At 36.7% G+C, this 12898-nt stretch overlaps 1 protein-coding gene across 2 annotated transcripts in view; it reads right to left on the bottom strand.

The window, feature by feature from the left end:
- The window catches only part of NCAPD3 (non-SMC condensin II complex subunit D3), a 76484-nt gene extending 69083 nt beyond the window's left edge, over positions 1 to 7401 (bottom strand). For both annotated transcript variants that reach the window (XM_045295362.1, XM_045295363.1), the window contains exons 1-5: positions 7222 to 7401; positions 6358 to 6525; positions 6062 to 6123; positions 5784 to 5874; positions 4779 to 4912 (exon numbers count right to left, since the gene is read on the bottom strand). In XM_045295362.1, the coding sequence (XP_045151297.1) occupies positions 4779 to 4912; positions 5784 to 5874; positions 6062 to 6123; positions 6358 to 6525; positions 7222 to 7374 (608 nt within the window). In that variant the 5' untranslated portion in view covers positions 7375 to 7401. The remainder of the gene's footprint in view (positions 1 to 4778; positions 4913 to 5783; positions 5875 to 6061; positions 6124 to 6357; positions 6526 to 7221) is intronic.
- Positions 7402 to 12898: the final 5497 nt, after the last annotated feature.

Below are 12898 nucleotides of genomic sequence, written 5' to 3'. Positions count from 1 at the left end.
AAAAAAAAAAAGGGAATGTCTGAAAGATGATGATGGCAACATATGTACAAATGTTCTTAATACAATTGGTGTATGGATTGGTACAAGAACTGCAAGAGCGCTCAATAAAATGTTTAAAAATTGAAAAAAAATTGTTGTTTTGCTCTTTTAAAAATTTTCTGTTTTTCTATTGTAGTTTTTCTCTTTTATGTTTTATTATTGTTTTTTAAATTTTATTTTTGTATGTTTTTCTTTATATGAAGTCCAGGACAGGTAAATCTAGAGGTAGTAACTGTATTAATAGTTACTTAGGGTTATGGCAGGGAAGGTTAGGGAAAAATGAGGAGCTAATAATGAGAAAAAAAAACAAAGAAAATGTTCTAAAATTGATTGTAGTGATGATTGCATAACTCTTTTATATTATGTTTAAAACATTTAATTAAAATGTAAATTAGATGCCAACAAAACTTTACAGGAAATTCAAGCTGTTGAGACAAATTTATGGAACAAATTATAATCAGAAAAGAGACTTATATTGACTAATATGATCCACAGAGCAAGGTCTAATCAAAACCCTGGCTTGTGAGGGGATCTGCCGAGACCGTTCAATTCAAGGCAGAAGGAAGGTCTGCTCAAAGGTAACAGTGACCATTTTGGGGGATCCCAAAGGAATAATATTGATATATTTTTCTCAAAGCATACCGGACAATCATGATAACTTACTAGGAAGAAATTTTAAGAAAACTGAAAACCGCATTGATGAGGGGGAAAAAAGGCCAGGCAAGCTACACCAAGGAATTTTTTCCCCCAGGATAACAAGGTACGTTCTCATTCCTTAAGGACAGTAGCAAGACTCTCCTATGAGATTTTCATTGGAAAACCTTACCCCCTACAGCCTACTACAGCCCTCCTGCAGCCTATTGCCCCTCTGTCTTTTTTTAATTCCAAATATTTCAAAGTAAACAATTCAAAGTCTTCCTTTGATATGGTCTAAATCAAAAAGGGTAGATAGAATTCTTTGGGGGAAGGGCTAAAGAGAAGAAATATTGTCTTCAGAAGTATATAGACCTAGATGGGGGATATGTTGAGAAGCAATAGCTTTATATTTTGATATTTTTGTTTTATAAAGGTTTCTAGGATTTTGCAACAATACTTTAGAGACTTAAGCTTGTCCTTAAAGAGAATGTGACACAGCACCACCTTGTGGTATTTTACTGAAATAGTACTTCAGTAAATAACATTATGTCTTCAAACTATAATCCAAGAATTTAACATAATTCTGAGACATGGCCCACTTTTAGAGCTAAATGTATTTGCACCATTATTTGACTACCACTGAAACTGGTAATATGAACTCTCAGAGAAGAAACAAAGTAACTGTGTTTCAACTTAAAACGGTCTTGTTATTTCATGTTTAAAAGAACCCTTAGCAGAGATTATTGCTTAGAGATAGATAGATAGACAGTCTAAACATAATTAACAGATCATCCATATACCACATCTCAAGCCATAGTATGTGTTTTGCATACCTACAAGTACCCACACTCACATACAAATAATTGTCACTTCTCTTTTTCTCAGCAATTTCATTTGGCATGTAATTCACATATACAATTCCATAGTTCAATCGCATCCAGAAGAGTTGGACAATCATCACCACAATGAGTTTTTGAATGTTTTCATCAATCTTGTACTCATCCTTATTAGCTCTCTATTCCCCCCAGCTTCCTCTGCCATGCCCACAAGGAACCATTAAACCATTAAGGTATTATCCCTATAGATTTATCTGTCCTGAATTGTATACACAGAAAAGCACCACCAACAAAAAACCCAAAACTAACCAGAATAACAAAGTAATACAGATCAACAACTTCAATAGAAAAGTAGAGGATATTAAAAAGCAGAACAAATTTAAATGGGTCATAAGGGAGATCAAATGGTAGGATGCTAAATTTTAACCCAGCAGTGTAGACAATTCACTTTCTAATGCATTCTGCAAGGCTACTGTCACTTCTTTATACCACTTTATATGCTCCATGCAAAAGGTTCATCCCAGGAAGATAAACAAAACCAATGGAACAGGAAAGATGTCTTTCCCAATAAAGGCAAGACAAGTCACTGTGAAGAAAAATACACACAGACATACAGATATGTATAGACAATTCAATTCTATTAATACCTTGGCACATATATGCTGGAGTAAATAAATAAATAGATAGATAGATAAATAAATAAATAGTTCGAAAAGAAAAGGCTTTTTGTTTAAAGTCAAGAGAGATTATGGGACTTAGAAAGAAAACCTGAGTCCCACCCAGAACTGCTGAGAGGGCAGGCTTTACATTTGAAGGGAAAGACTGGAAAGAAAAAGACTTTTTAGCTTGAGAAATTTTTGAGCAGTTTGCTATTAGCTGTATCAAAGCAGGACAGTTAGAAAAAGCCCCCTTCTAGGACCAAAAGTTAAAGGGGGCTAGTGAGCTTGATGTACTCATTACAGAAACCACCTGGATCCACTTACTGAGTGGCTTAACCACTGGGCCTGCTGGTCTGAAGTGTAGGGAGGCATGTGTGGACTCCCAAAGTTTGCAGCTGGTACCAACAGACCTAGCGTGGAAGGCTAGGCCTGAGATGACCACACTGACTCCGAGAGCTGGTGCACATTGCTGCAGTTTTGATGATTGGTCTACTGCAGACTGCACTTTGCTATGCATGCAGATGGCCTAAGGCCCAATCGGAAAGGAAGACTCCGCACATCAAGTCTTCCACTGGGTTGCTAGGGGCAGGCAATTAATTTAACATTTGGAATATTTAAAACGGAGGAAGATAAAGGCATGAAGTGTCCAGCGTACAAGTTCTTATGGTATGTTTCACCCAAAAAATAGATTGGTGGGGGGGGGGAGTTAATCCTTCAGTGTAAAAGATAAAATGGCCAAAAGAGTCACGGAGTGGTCTACAGGGGCAGTGAATTATTTTATGTGGATTTTATAGCCATATGTATTTTGTTATTTTTTATTAATCATTTTATTGGGAGCTCTTACAGAAATATTAACAGCCCCCAATTCAGTTAGATAAAGCATATTTACAATTGCTACTACCATCAATTTCAAAACATTTTCTTTCTTCTTTAACGCTTTGATATCAGCTTCCCTTTAGCCCCGCCCTCCCCAACCTTAGCCTCGAGGAACCGTATTACATTAATATTATTATTATTATTTGCTGCATCTTACACCATCAATTGTATCCATTCCCCTGTAACTCTGTTATTCATTCCCCTTAAGTGGGGTTACATAATCATCATTGCTGCCAGCTCTCCCTTCCTCTACTTTTTCCCCCACTCCTCTTCCGGTACCCTCAGGGAATTATTACTGTTTCTCAAGGGTTATCTATCTTAGCTTTTATGTATCCAAGGCTTATTTTTACAAATGAACATATGCAGCTCTAACAAGATTAACAAGATGAAACAGACCATAATAGTAAGATGAGGAAAGATTAAAGAACCAGAGGATAGTTATGTGTTTCATCAGTGCTACACCGCTCCCTAGATTTATCACCCCTTCTGTGTGGCCCTTCTGCGAGGGACTTTCCAATTATCTTACAGGTGGGTTTTGGGTCTCCACTTTGCCCATGTATAACCATATTCTTTTGGTCTTGCGAAAGTCTATGATGTCATCTCCAACTTCATTTTTATCACCAAGACCATATTTTCCAACTTTTTTTTTTTTGCATTCTAAGCATCAATAAAAAATGAGGAGCTGATACCAAGGGCTCAAGTAGAAAGCAAATGTTTTGAGGATGGGTGAAACAAATGTACAAAAGTGCTTGACACAATGGATCTATGTGTGGATTGTGATAATAAGAGTTGTACAAGCCCCCAATAAAATGATTTAATTATTAAAACAAATTATCCATGAATCTTGATTGCATGTTTCATCAATTTCCGACAGAAGGCATGGGTAGAATTGTTTAATTCAATTTATTCTTCACTAGCTTTATTGGTTGGGCATATACATTTGAATAGTTGTATTGATAGGATTATATCTATCCGATTTCAAGGAAATCCAATTCATAGTCAGCATTGTACTTCAAAATAGATCTTGAAATGCCCCTTTTGATGATTGCAGTGCCATTCCTCTTGATTGTCATTCCTAACAGAGAAAACCCTATAATTTTCTGATTCAAAATGCCCAATACTAGTCCATTTCAGCCTATTAACACTTAGGATATCAATCAAGCAATCTTTATTTATTCCATTTAATTTTTAATGTCTTCCAATTTTCCTAGTCATACATCATACAGTTCAAGTTCGGATTATTAGATTCTTGCAGCCATTTCTTCTCATTTTGAGTCATTATCAGCAAATGAAGGTCCCAAAGGCTTGACTCCGCTAAGCTTTACTCCGTTCATGTTATTATAGTTGACTCTACTTTGAGAAGGCAGCTCTTTCCTCAGTAAGAGTTTGAGTGTCTTATCTCTGACAATGTTCTCTTTCTATTCATTAGGCCGTCAGTATCTGACAATATTTCAATGCAACCCATAGGCTTACAGTGACTAATTTCTCCAAAGTGAACAGCTAATTCCTTTTCATGGTTTATTCTTGTCTGGAAGCTCTGCTGAAACTTGTTCACGTTGGTATTTGAAATTGCTTCCAGCATCACAGCCACACATGAGCCACCACAGTTTGACAAGATGACAGACAAGTGGTGGTCTACCTAGATACCTAGATATCCAATATCCTGTTAAGCACAGGGCTCGGGGACTGCGGAAGAGTGACAGAGAGTAAAAAAATTAAACATATTCTTTACCTGATAAACTGTACTGCTTGGTTTCTACTATTAATGACTTGTGAAGTAATATTAAGGGTGGTGCGATGAGATCCTTCTCCACCTTCTAACATTAATATCACATTCAGCATTTGATGAAAAATATAACTGATAACCTAAAAGAGAAAATTCAATTCGAAGTAGGCTAGCAAATCCAAGCGCCTCAAAGGTGGTACTACAGGTGACAGTCAATCATTATTATCCATCTGAAGTTAAGGCAGGTTAACAGGGGTTCTAGGTGAACGATGGTAATGTGTTCCTTGGGCCATTACCAGGTATTTGACAACTGCATATTAAATACAGTGAACGATGTACACATACCTTGAGTATTATACTTTTAGGACCTACTATATGGGATCAAAGTGAGACTAAAACCTTGAAAAGTAGGAAATGTAGACAGTAGTGAGTTTGGTAGTGGGGAGAATTATTTCATAAGTGGGTGACAGTGGTTGGGATAATTTGAAGAATACAAGAAATGTGAATGAATTGTACATGTAGAGATATTTGAATTGGTATATGCTGTCCACTTTATATTGTCAATAACAATAAAAATAAACTAGATTATTAAAACAGAATTAGGACATTAATATGAATTCTATCACATCTGTACTTTAAACACAAAAGAATGATAAATCATAAAATATGGAGTATGTTTAAAGAAAAGTAGACTGTCCAACATGTGACTGACATTATTTTATCAATCCTTTCAAGAGAGCTGTAGGAAAGGTAAGACTTTTATATCTTTTGTCTATCTTTGGTCTAAATGAGAATTCATAGTGAAGTAGGAAGTGGAGCCAGAATTAGAATCCAAATACCCCACCACTATCGTCATAATCACCACACTATTGCCCCTGTAGATTATCTGAAATGAAAATAATCTAGAAAATGAAAGTATCACTAAATCATATCCTTTCGACATTTTCTCATTGTATATTTTGTATACTTTTAACTCAGCTAGTTATTGTATTTGATTCTTGCTTCCTTTACCTTATTATTTCCTTCTTCGTGGATCGGGGAGCACAGCAAGTACAATCCATGATAGGCAAGTTCTGGAATGTATTTTGCTTCCATGAGGTTTCTAAATAAAGAATGCAAAAGATCAGTGAATTAATAGACCTTAGTATGGAATACTTCTTAACCCTATAAGTCATATTTAAATAAATACATTTTCTTTTTACCAATTATGATAGAATGGCATTTGTATTTTCACCAGAGAAATGATTATACTACATTAAATTTGAACACTGGAAGATTTAATGGCTCACCTGATTTGTGAAACATGAACTTCATCATATACTTGCTCAAAATTAGTTAATGCAACAAAGATCTGGAAAACAACACAAAGAGAAGACTGAATTTTTCCTGGTCATTGTAAATATTGCCTATAGTTTATGCTGTCCCAAGGTCCTTGCATTTTTTTTTTCTCCTCACTGTCACCACAATTCTGACTCATCTCGACCCTGTAGGAGAGACCAGAGCTGGCCCTTTGGGTTTCCCAGGCCATAAATCTTCACAGGAACAGAAAGCTTCATCTGTCACCCACAAGATAATTTTTACTTACCTCTACACAATTCTGAACACATTGTGGCTTTTCTTTGAGTGAAAACTTGGGCAGAAGCCTTAAGAAATTCTTGAAAAGGCAGAAGATGCCATTTCGAATATGAGAAAGGTCCCGGGCAGAAAAACAAATATCCTCCTCCTCCTCTTGTTCTTGTAAAATTATATCCATCTAGGTTGTGAAGAAATGTATAGGTAACTTTCTAATAATGCCTAACACTTTGTCCATTTGTCCTCAATGAATCTAAACCAAGTCCAGTTAAACTTGAGAGTAGCTGAAGCTTTGAACTGATAAAACTGACCAAATCCTCTGATTATTCCAGCCTTCCATAACCACACTGTGAATTGTTGGACCTGATGAGGGCCAAAATAGCTCCTAGCCCTGTAATTTTCTGTCAATGAAAATATTCCTTTGTTTCTTAGAAATTTTAAAATCAATGAACCAGTATTTCCTGTGTACTCCATGATAATTTTGAACTGATGTCATTCTATTATGCTCTCATGCACAAAAGTCCTCAGAATGTTTCAACCACCCTCACTAATGATGAGATGATATGCTAAATGCGCCAGGTAGAATGCTTTCTTGTACACTTGGAGAGTAAGGATAAGAGATGATCAGGAACTTGGAAGATAGCTAGTATAAATGTACTCAATATTATTGTACTAAGTCTAAGAGACAACGTAAAACCATACTGGATAAACTGGCAATGTTACAAGACCTTCTAGTAATTATCAAAATACCTGAAATCACATTTTAATCTAAGGTCAATCTCTAAACAAATTAAAAAATAAATTTAAGGTCAATCTCTAAATAAATCAAAACCATGGGCAGTAAAGTATATATTTTATTACTCCAATTACCTCTTACCTCAATATCCTCTCTTCTCCGTGGTTTTACTCTTTTTCTGTTCCCTCTTGGGTTACCCTGAGAGCTCTTAGGTTGTTCTTTCTTTCTTTTACGATTCAAGTTAGACTCCTGGGGCCAGCTCTTCTTTAGAATCTGAACGCATTTGTCAAACATCACTGGATGGAACACTTGATTGGCTACACTACCTATTTATGAGGAGTAAAAAGTCTGTTAATTTCACTGTCTGGAAAAGTTCCTATAAAAACAGATGAAAAGTAAAGAAGCAAAAACCAGCCTTCCTGTTGACTTTGAATTACACTGATCTTTTACCAGTGGTACCATATCATCTCAGCTTTAGTGGATGATCAACAGTACTAAATTAAAGATGCTATATGATTTCCACATCTTGAAATGATGGACTAGCTGGTTTGAAAACTGTCTTTCTAACAGTATACAATCATTGTAAAACACTGATCAACAAGCAGACCACTATAATAAACCCATAAAATACAATAGCAAGCAGTAAGGGGTAAAAACAAAGAAAGTTTAAAACAAAAAAATAACAAAAGTAATTCACTTCTTATCAGTAACCACTACAGTGAAATGTAAATGGACTAAATGATCCAATCAACAGGCAGTAACAACATTGATAAAAAGAAAACATGACCTAGCTACCTGCTGAGACCTAGCTACATCCTGAGCTCCAAGGACACAAACAGGCTGAAAGTTAAAAAATGAAAAAGTATATATTTCCCACACAAAAAAAGGGGATGGTAACCATAATAGTAGACAAAGTAAACTTTAAGACAAATCTGTTAGAAAAGATAAAGATGTATAGACAAGCTTGTGCGACCTGAGGATGGCTTCACAAGTTCTCTCTGTAATACACTTGTCTCCGTCTCATTAGGGTACCTTCAAAAACAGATCCCATAAAAAGCGGCTTCCAAGGGGATTAGCTTGGACAGTTAAATTCAAGGCAGAAAGGACCTCTCAGTAGGCTATGGAGAGTCTTTTCTTTTTCAATTTAATTCCAAGGGGGCAATCTTGATAGCTTTCCTGGAAGGACAAAGGGGTAACCATAGGAGCTCACTGGGGAGAAGTTTTAAGAATATGGGAAATTGCATCAGTGGGGAAAAGGCCAAGAAACTTGTACCAAGGAATGTCCTTTTGCCCCACATCAGTGTCCCTTCTCAGGAAGATAGCAAGGGCTGTCCTACAATAATTTACTTGGAAATCTTACTCTTCCCAACCAATAGCGCTGACATCGCCTTTTCGATTTTCTTTTGTTCTTCAAAATCAAAGAACGTTTCAAAGGAACACAATTTGAGTACGGCCAGAATGCCCAAACTTCTGATGAGTCTTCAAAACTAGAATTGAGAAATATTAATTTGTTCAAGCAATGAAACATCTGGAACAATAGCTGCAATTGTAGCACCACCTGGTTAAATTTAGGATAAGCCACAGTCATTCAGCAAGACCCATCTTTTTAGTTTGGTAGCGTCCAAAGAGGAGAATGTGACGGGCCTATGCTGAGACCCATCCCGTTTTCTTTCAAGTCCTTCCTGATGGCAAGAGTCTCTGCAATTCCTTCAGGAATATAACATTCTTTGGGATTACAATTTTCCTAAAAAGAGGCAGTTCTCATAGCTTCCGCTTGATTTTTCCTATCATAACGCTGCCAAACACAACCTTTTTTTTTTTAAAGTGTCTTTGTTTTTAAGCTTGATCCTGGGATTACTTTGGATAGAGGTTCAGAAAATTACATTGGAGAGACTATGTGAGCTCTTGATTCTTAGATAGGGTGTTTCACTATATTTTAAGCTATTGTTTTTAGGTGTGGTCCAGTCAGTTCCAACTCTGATCCAATGTACAACACAAAAAAATACTGCCTGGTCCTGTGCCACCCTCACAATCATTCTTCTGTCAATTGAGCCCACTGATGCAGCCGCTGTGTCAATCTATCTTGTCAAAGGTCTTCCTCTTTTTTGCTGCCATGCTACTTTACCAGGCATTACATCCTTCTCTGGGACGGGTCTCTCCTAACATGTACACAGTATGCAAGATGAAACTGTTGTTCTTCCAAGGTGGATTTGTTTGTTCTTGTGGTACGTTCCAATAGTTTTCACCAGCACCATCATTCAGATGCATCGATTCCTCTTTGGTCTTTTTATTCAGTGTGCAACTTTTTCACACACATGGCACATGGTCTGATTCAGGCTCACCTTAGTCCTCAAAATAACATCTTTGCTTTTCAACACTTTAACAAGGTCTTGCGGCAGATGTACTCAATGGAATGCATCTTTTAATCTCTTGACTGCAGCTTCCATGTGCACTGATAGTGGATCTAAGCAAGACGATTTTTAATGGATAAGCATGGTAAAGAGTGGTATATGGCTTATGCTCTGTATCTCAAAAACTAGTTAATAGTGAAAACTGGTGCAAATATTGTAATCGGTAGGTCGAACACCCACAAACAAGTCTCACTGCCATCAAGTCAATTCTGACTCCTAGTGACCATGTAAGACAGGGTAGACCTGTCCCTGTGGGTTTCCAAGACTGTAATTCTTTACAGGAGGAGAAAGCCTCATCTTTCTCCTGTGGGGCAGCTGGTAAACTCGAACTGTTGACTTTGGAGTTAGCAGCCTAATGCATAACCCCTACGACACCAAGGCTATGCAATGACATAGGTAGTATGCATAAAAATATACATATAAATATATGTATAAAATATACAAAACCTATTAAAAAGGCAAGAGGAGAGGGAACAAGGGACAATATTTATATGGGACCAGGAGGAAAGATGGCAAAGACTTAATCATATTAATAATTCCTTTAAGGATTGCCAGAATGGATTTTAACAAGCATGACTTCACTGTATCTGTTTTGCAAAAAAATCCTTAATAGGAAAATACAATTGGACATAAGATAAATGCAGGAAAAAAAATGTAACAAAAGCATTGTCACAAGACAATGTAGACTAAATGACAAAGAATGTAACACAATACTAAAGGGACCAATAAAGACATAATTCCTGAAAGGCCAATTCATCAGAAGATATAACAGTCAGAAATATCTATGTAGATTTCCAAAATGTAGTTTCTTATGATCCACATAGTCAAATGCTTTTGCATCATCAACAAAACACTAGTAAACATCTTTCTGGTATTCTCTACTTTGGAGCAAGATCCATATGACATCAACAACAATATCCCTTGCTCCACGTTCTCTTCTGAATACTGCCTGAACCGGTGACACGGCTGCCTATCAATGTACTGCTGTATCCGTTGTTGGATAATCTTCAGGAAAATTTTACTTGCGTGGTATATCAATATTATTCTAGAGTTTAAGCCTTCAGTTGGGTCACCTTTCTTTGTAATGAGTACAAATATGGCTCTTTTCCAGTAAATTGACCAAGTAGCAGCCTTCTAAATTTCCTAGCATAAGTGTGTGAGTGCTTCCAGTGCTTCATCAGCTTGTTGAAATACTTTAATTGGTACTTCAGCAATTCATAGAGTCTTGTCTATGGTTAATGTTTTCAGTGCAGCCTGAACTTTTCCAGTGCCATTGGTTCTTGCACCTATGCTACCTCTTGAAATGCTGGAATGTGGACTAGTTCTTTTTGGTACAGGACTGTGTATTCTTTCCATCTTCTGTGGATGCTTCCTGCATCATTCAATATTTTCCACATAGAATCCTTCAATGTTGCAAATCAGGCTTATATTTTTTCTTGAGTTCCTTCAGTGTAAGACATACTGAGCATCTTCTTCCTTTTTGGCTTTCTAACTCAAGGTCATTACACATTTCATTATATTTGACTTTGATAAGTTTCTCTGTGATGTCATTATTTTTCCATTTGCTTTATTCTATGATTAAGAGCAAGTTTCAGAGGCTCTTCTGACATCCAATTGATCTTTTCTTTCTTTCCTGTATTTTTAATGGCCTTTTGCTTTCTTTATGATATTCCTCGTGTCCTCCCATAGCTCATCACGTCTTTTGTTATTAGTGTTCAATGCGGCAAATCTGTGAAGATGCTCTTGAAATCCACGTGGGATAAACTAAAGGTCATATTTGGTTCTCGTGGACTTGTTTTAATTTTCCTCAGCTTCAACCTGAACTTATGAGTAACTGGGTGGGTCTGTTCCACAATCAGCCACTAGTCTGGATTTAGCCACTGATATTGATCTTCTCGATCATTTCTTCCCACCAGTGTAGTGAATTTGATTTCCATCTATTTCAGCTAGAGAAATCCATGTATATATTCACAGTCTTGTGTAGCTGAAAAAGGCATTTGTTATGAACAAGTTGTTGATCCAGCAAAATTCTATCACTTAATTTCCAGCTATGTTTCTACACCGTGGCCATATTTTCCAACTACTGTTCCTTCCCATTTCCAACTTTTGCATTCCAATCACCAATAACTATCCATGCATCTTGATTGCATGTTTGATTAACTTCAGACTGAAGACATTGCAGAATTCTTCAAATTCTTCATTATTCGCTTATTAGGTGGTACCTAAATTTGAATAATTGTATTGATTAGGTTTCTTTATACAAGATAGATATAATCCTATTACAGACAGCACTGTACTTCAAGATAGATGCTGAAATGTCCTTTTTGACTAAGAAGGAGATGCTATTCCTCTTAGCTGTGCCATTCCTAGCATAGTACATGGTATGACTGATTCAACATGGCCAATACCAATTCATTTCAGTTTACTAACACTTAAGATATTTATTTGGCAAGTTTCATTTCATTTTTAACAACGTCCAATTTTCTTAGATTCATACTTTGTTCATTCCAAGTTTTCATTATTAGACTTATGTAGCTGCTTCTTCTCATTCCGAGTAGTGCCCCGTTGGTAAATGAAGGTCAACTCTGGCAAGCTTTATTCATGTCATTATGGTTGTCTCCACTTTGAGAAGGCAGCTCTTCTTCAGTCAGACTTTGAGCCTTCCGACCTAAGAGGCTCTTCTTCTGGTAGTATCTCTTAAAATGCTGTGCTTCGATTCACGAGCCCTCAAGTATCTGACAGTATTTGATGCTATCCATAAGATATTCCGCAGTTCATTCCTCCACAGGAGACACAGCTGATTCCTACTTCATAATGTGGTCTTGTCTGGAGACTCCACTGAGATCGGTTCACTTTGGGTTACCCTGCTGGTATTTGAAATACCTGTGATGTAGCTTTGAGCACCACAGCAACACATAAGCCATCACAGAACAACAAACTGACAGAAAAGTGAATTCTAACAGACACTTAAAAGATAATCTCAATACTTCCCAACTCTTACAAAAAACTGATGAGGAGGGAGCAACCCCCCCCCCCCTGCCGATTCATTCTGTGAGACAGGTATCACTTGCATACTTACACACTTAAACCAGTCAAACATCAGAAAATTATCTTTTAGGAATATATATGTATATATCCATACAGGCATACCACAGAGATTGTGGGTTAGGTTCCAGATCATCATTACAAAGCAAATATTGCAATAAAGTGAGTCATCCAATTTTTGGTGCATATAAAAATAATACTTTTTTTGGAGAGAAAAAATAACACTACACTATAGTCCAGTGGTTCTCAACCTTCTTAATGCCGCGACCCTTTAATACAGTTCCTCATGTTGTGGTGACTGCCCCCCCACCATAAAATTATTTTCGTTGCTACTTTATAACTATAACTTTGCTACTGTTATG

The sequence above is a fragment of the Echinops telfairi genome, unplaced genomic scaffold, assembly GCF_000313985.2.
Source record: "Echinops telfairi isolate 266 unplaced genomic scaffold, ASM31398v2 ScPeMD7_5592;HRSCAF=6446, whole genome shotgun sequence".
Taxonomy (NCBI): Eukaryota; Metazoa; Chordata; class Mammalia; order Afrosoricida; family Tenrecidae; genus Echinops; species Echinops telfairi.
Note: the sequence above shows the minus strand (reverse complement) of the source record. Positions and strands in the feature narration are given on the sequence as shown.